General features: G+C 39.0%; 1 protein-coding gene across 1 annotated transcript; it reads right to left on the bottom strand.

The window, feature by feature from the left end:
- Nucleotides 1–2,033: 2,033 nt before the first annotated feature.
- On the bottom strand, nucleotides 2,034–3,904 carry LOC116186783. Its single transcript, XM_031515110.1, has 4 exons — nucleotides 3,782–3,904; nucleotides 3,190–3,399; nucleotides 2,891–3,058; nucleotides 2,034–2,784 (listed from the first exon to the last, which is right to left on the bottom strand). The coding sequence occupies exons 1-4, from the start codon at nucleotides 3,902–3,904 to the stop codon at nucleotides 2,206–2,208; spliced, it is 1,080 nt and encodes a 359-aa protein (XP_031370970.1). The 3' UTR covers nucleotides 2,034–2,205.
- Between the last annotated feature and the right edge of the window lie 2,367 nt (nucleotides 3,905–6,271).

Here is a 6,271-nt window from a genome sequence, read left to right as displayed (position 1 = left end):
CGGAATAAATAATTTATTATTCGAGAAATAATTTATCAGAAAATAATATATAACGTGTCAACCAATTTTCGACGATTGGCCTCGTATATTCGATAAACATTTCAAGACGAATACCTTTTTGTCCTCCATTTTTTCGCAAGCCTTCCCACACTCGTCGATCTCTCCTCTCTACATTATCTCGAGCTGGGAAAAGAATCCGGCCGGCGGAATTGGAAATTTAATTAACGAACGATGGGATCAAGTGTATCGAATATCGAGCGTGTAAAAACGAACGAGGCTCGGCCGGTTGGCAATGAACTTTTTCCAAATGGCTTTTTTAATGACTGCTGCGCCACCACGCGTTGTATATCGGCTCGGTTAATGATCCGTGACTTTCGTTAAACGGGGATACAATTCCTCCGGATTTTTCACCCGATAAAAATAAAAAAGTTTTGAAATTGAAACCTGCCTGGAATCGAAAGTTTGATTATTCTGTAAAACGAACGAAAAATGGAGGGGTAGATTGAATCCTCGTTTACGAATATATTGGAATAATCACAATGTCAATCAGGAAGTTTTAACGAAAATAAAAATCGAGAGATCCGCAAGATTCTCGAAACTTTTAAATTTATTTTTAACAGATATTTTTTTCGTGTATTTCGTTAGAGGCAAGAAAGGAAAGATAAGGATGAGAAAGATATTTATATACAAGAGAAGAGGAAGATGCCTTCACATTTAAACTCGGATGGAATCGAATTTGAAATCTCTTTGGCAAACAATGTCTTTGCATTGGAACGTGTTTGGCCAAGTTTTCTTGATATTACTGGTATCATCGTATGGTGGAGCTATGATCATCATTTCTGATATCATCGTATCACTTGGCAATATTTCCAAAGTTTCGTCGAATTTCAAGATCGCTGACGTCGTTTCGAGGTCCCAGAATTCGCGCGAGATTTGAATTTCCCGCCACTTGCGCGAGCTTCTAACTAGATTTTTCAATACAACGCGATAAAAAAAAACATTTTCCTTTCATTCTAATTTTGAAAAATTTCTTTTGAAAAAACCCTTTTGTCTCGAAACTCGTTGAATTTATCTGGCGCATATTAATTAATGAAGTTACACTTCATCCTTCCAAAACCATGCAAATATTTTCTTTTCTTTTTTTAAATACGAAGCTTTCACTGTAAATGATTTTTGTCAAAGTGTTTTCTCGTTTAAGTATCGTCGACGATATAGAGTGTCTCAAAATTCACGCAAAATTTGAATTTCGCGCGAGAAGTAAAGTGTTGCCAACGAAAAAAAAAAAAGACAGCTGACAGTTCAAGCGAAAGAGCGACGCGTTTTCATCGTCGAGCGACGTTTTAAAAATAACGAAAGTTTCTCGAGCAAAATCACGTTCAACGACGAGGTTCGTTCTCATCTCGATGGATCGGTTAATCGAGAAAATTGTCGCATTTGGGGCTCGGAAAATCCGCGGGCGATCGTTGAGAAACAGACGCATCCGCAACGCGTCGCTTTTTGGCGGGAATTTCGAATTGGAGGACATTCATCGAATCGTTCTTCTTCGAAATGCGGTTGGTCAAGCGATGACGGTGAACGGTGCTCGATAATCCAGTTTTTCGTGCCTAAATTGCGAGATATGGACGCGGAAATATGCCACGTGCCATACAGCTCGAGAAACTATTCAATCATTGCGCGAGTCATTTCCTGGTCGTGTAATTTTCGGTGATCGGAATCGGCCGACCAGATCGTGCTGTTTAACGCCCTTCGACTTTTTTCCTTGAGCTTGTTTGAAATCTAAGGTTTGCCACGCCTCGAAGGAGGAAATTGAGCGCTGTATCTACGAAATTCAGCCATATTCACGCGAAACGATCGTGGAAAATTTGGACAAAAGAGGGCATGAATCATTAAAAAATTTACAATTTCCTATGAAAACATTACTTCTTTACAAATCGGAAAAAATCGGCTAGATAAGTATCCTCCTCGACGAGAATTCGAAGAAAAGAAATTACATGACTCGTCGAGAGATGGAATTTCGATCTAAATTTCTTTTTTCCTCTTTACAAAAATCACACTTTTCATTTATCCTCTTTTATTGCACTTAAAAATTTGCACCCTTTCTCCCCTCGCTTCGTCCAGCTTCGACAACTCATTCTAACTCTAGGAAACTGTGACCTGCCCCCTCCTCTTCCTCCCTTGTCGAATTAGCGCACGCATCCGCAACAATTACGAGCCCTTTATCCAACGATTATTGAAATCTAGCAGGTTGGCAGTGCTACGTAGACGGACCGTCCGTTTGTACGCCTTCGAGGCGTTCCCCTTCCTGAGGAACGTGTACTTCTCGTTCGTGTAACGCGTGTAATTGGGCACGTCGTTGTGGGATGGCTGTTGTTGTTGGGCCGAGCTCTTGCCGGGGCAGAAATGATCCGACGATCGATTCGCAAGCAACGCGTGCTTCCACAGATTCGTCTCCACCACGAATTTCCCACCGTTCTCCGAATTTGTCGTCGCCAATTGGATCTTGTCCACCTCGGTCAGCATCCCGTTCCTCGAGTTCTCCCGCGACCGTTTGTAAATCGTGTACAAGCTGTTCGCGTTGGGATCGCCGCGCTTCCCCTCGTCCGTCGTCATGTCCGTCAACAGCTCCTCCAACGTCTCCTTCTTCCGCCTGTCCCTCCTCCAAGAGTCGCGGGAAACGTTGGCCGCAGGTGGCGCCGCCCACCGGTCGTCGCTCGAGTTCTTCCCCCTCCTGTTATCGCGCAGAGAATCCCATGACGAGTTGCACCTCGATCCCTTGTTGCTGCGCTGCGAATTGAAAATAATTAATTACGAATAATTAAAAAGTAATAAGAATAGTAATTAAAAATTAAGAAACATTGGGGGGGAAGGTAAATTTTGGAGGATTATATACCTCGTTTATTGTACCATCGTCGATACAGCTTTCGAGGAAGACAGACTGCTCGGAATAGGACTTGGCCACGCAGGAATCTTCCTCCGTCGATGCCGTTGATCTTTCTTTCTTCGAACGACGCCTCGTGTATTCTATTGGCGACGATACTTGCCCGCTGAACGAAACCACCTGTGCCGAGTTAATTAAATGATTTAATTGAATATCCCGAATGAATATCTTTTTTTTTTTTTTTTTTTTTTTTTTGGAAAGAAGATTTGAAGAATTTTCGATTCGATTCTCTCTCTCTCTCTCTCTCTCACCTTTCTGGGAACGATGACATTTTTAACGGACGTAGACGATTCCGACGTGAATTTTGCCCTCTCGACGATAGAACTGTCGCACGATGAGAATAAATTCTCGATGTCTTGGGGGTGTATAAAATGACTATATTTGCGAAATTTAATCAAAGGAGCGTATTTGAAACACTCCACGGGTGAAGGTGGGGGAGCAGTGAACTCATTATCCTCTTCCTATTTACAACGAACGTAATGAAATACTCGAAGGATGGAATAATAATCGTGTCTTTGTTATTATTATTATTATTATTATTATTTAAACGATCTACGGAATTATAAATCGGATAGAACGTTTTTTCGTCCCTCACGTTTTTTCGACAAAAGAGGGAAGGGATGGGGGAAGAAGTGTAATTTTTTATTTTAAAAAAAAAAAAAAAAATACTCACCCAGTTTTACGAAGATAATTGTAACCTAACCTACAACCAAGTGTTACCTTTTTAACCCCCGATCTACGAATGATAAAATCGAATTGCTGGGGAATGCAAGATATGAAAAAAAAAAAAAAAAAAAAAAAAAGTTTAAAACATTGATGATTGAATGAATTTGCCCAACGTACACAACGGAACGACAGCTGGCTGTACAATTTACAAGTCAGAACGTTATTATCATCGAACTCCACGTCGAATTTCCAAGGCAGCATCGCGATATTTTCCCGAGAGCCATTTTCACCCTTCTTCATATCCACGAATATAAAATTGAGAATATCTCCTTCATCAGAAAGAAATTTCTCTCCTCCCTCCCTCTCTCTCTCTCTCTCTCTCTCTCTCTATCTTTCTCTCTTTCTCTCTCTGTCTCCGGTCTCTCTTTTTCCCCCTCCCTTTTTTTCTCTCGAATATGTCCACTCGCGAACTCTGTGCTCTCTGTACAAGAAAGAAAACGCGACGAAGAAGGAAAAAAAATCCCGTGTTATTGAAACAATAATACAACGACGAGGCGTTAATTTTGAATTGAAAATTTTCTCCGATTTTGCTATATACACCGCGCCAAATAAACTAATAAGATTTTCCTTTCCTCTCGCCGCAAACTTCTCTTCCCTTATTTTCGCTCGCTTATGGAGGGGGAGAAAAAAAAAGAAGAAGTATATAGGAAGGAGGGGAAGGTCATTCCAGAAACCAACAGTCGCCATCTGTTGTCGAAAAACGAATTCTCCGTTGCTTCTCAATTATCCACGCGCTGCTTCAAACAAATTTTAATTAAATTATCGAAATGCATCGCTGAATTATTCGAATTAACTTTTAAGACAGAGTAACGAATGACTCTTATTTATATTCAAATTATACGATTATAGTTTGTGCTGCAGATTACAAAGGATTACTAGTCAAACGTTAAACGTTAAAATCGCCTTGCGCAAAAGAATTTTGAACGAGCCCATTCCGTTATTATTCCGTCCTTCTTCTTCATGTATTTCGAAAAAATTCAATTATTGAGACAGTGAATCGACTTAAAACTACTCCCCTGGAGATTGTCAACGAAAAAAGAAAGGAAAAGTGTCGAGGTGGAGACGAACGTGTCAGTGTGAAACACTGATATATGATTAATTCACGAGCAAAGGGAAGCTCAAGAAAAGGAGAGGAAGAGGGGTAACAATCGAATTATCAGGCTGTTGCGAGCGAAACCATTTTTCTGCTTCGTTTTCTCTCCCCCTCAGGCTTGTAAAACTTTTATATATTGTGTGTGTGTGTGTGTAGGAGCACACAACCCTTTCTCGGCTACACGTCCTCCCAATGCCGATCCTTGTTCCGTCTGCGGAATGCGGATCACGGTTTTACCGAAAAACTGGAAAATACGGGTTCATTAATCTAACAAGGTGGATTCAACGTATTCTTCTTCGTTGTCGAGAAAATAGAGAGAGAGAGAGAGAGAGAGGAAAGGGTATAGGAAATAATTTTTGTTAATTGTATAGGGGGTGGTTATTAATTGTTTTTATTTTAATAATAGTAATAAAAGTATCCGTTAACGATGTAGATATAAATTTCAGAAGAGTTTTTATGAAATTTATTTGGAAATTTCTAATTTTAATGGTCGAAAAATATGGAATGAAAAGTAATTTTTCTCCTCCCTTTTTTTTTTTTCAAATTTTTATCTCCATTTTAAAACTTTTATTTTTATCGCGGTGCGCACCTTTCGATGAGGAATAAATAAATAAATAAAAAAAAAAATAAAAAAAGTTTCGCTATAACTGTTAATCGATAATGAATCGTTAAAAGTTCAGGGAAATTCGGTAACGGAACGGAAATGTGTAGCCGACATTTTGACATTTTTCCCGGGAAAAATTGAAAAATATTATATACGTATATTTCGGTCGCCGTGTTGTATATTCTGCGTTTGACGTCAGTGTTCCAAGAGTATAAACAATTCCTTTTTTTTTTTTTTTCTCTCCCCCCTCCCCCCTCACTCGTTAATTAGCGCCTCTTGTAACCCCCGTGTGTCAATAACCGCGCGCTTGTTATCAATGTTGAAACCTGTGGTACCTGCACCACCGAGGTGCAGGATCAAACGGATAAAGGGATCGTTTTTGAAATAATTATACGATTATTCGTTCTTTTATTTCCCTTTCTTTCTTTCTTTCTTTCTTTTTTTTTTCTTTCTTTCTTTCTTTCTTTCTTTTCCCACCACCGCAATGGTGGAAGCGGAATTAAATACACGGCTGATGAATAATGCTAATAAACGAGAAAATACCTCCATTTATATTCACGTTGAACAATGGTTTCAAAGTGATATGAATAATAATAATAATAACAATAATAATAATAATAATAATCGTGCGTTTAACGAGGAAGCATCCCGAAGAGTGGAAAATTTCTACCTTTTTCTTTTCTTTTTTTTTTTTTTTTCAAAATCTTTCAGAATCGCTATTATTACAATTCGCTTTGGAGAGTTGTGTTCGAGATCTATGGATCTCGAGGATTTTTAACCAAACGCGAGAGGAATTTCGAAGGACAATTCGAAATCTTTTTAATTTTCATGGATCGTTCAGTATTATTTCCAAAATTTTCTAATTTTCTAATTTTTCCTTGGAAGCAAAAATTTTAATTGTTAAAACGAT

Source organism: Apis dorsata, unplaced genomic scaffold, assembly GCF_000469605.1.
Source record: "Apis dorsata unplaced genomic scaffold, Apis dorsata 1.3 scaffold_56, whole genome shotgun sequence".
Classification (NCBI taxonomy): domain Eukaryota; kingdom Metazoa; phylum Arthropoda; class Insecta; order Hymenoptera; family Apidae; genus Apis; species Apis dorsata.
The sequence above is the reverse complement of the archived record's forward strand: the minus strand, read 5'-3'. Positions and strand labels throughout refer to the sequence as shown.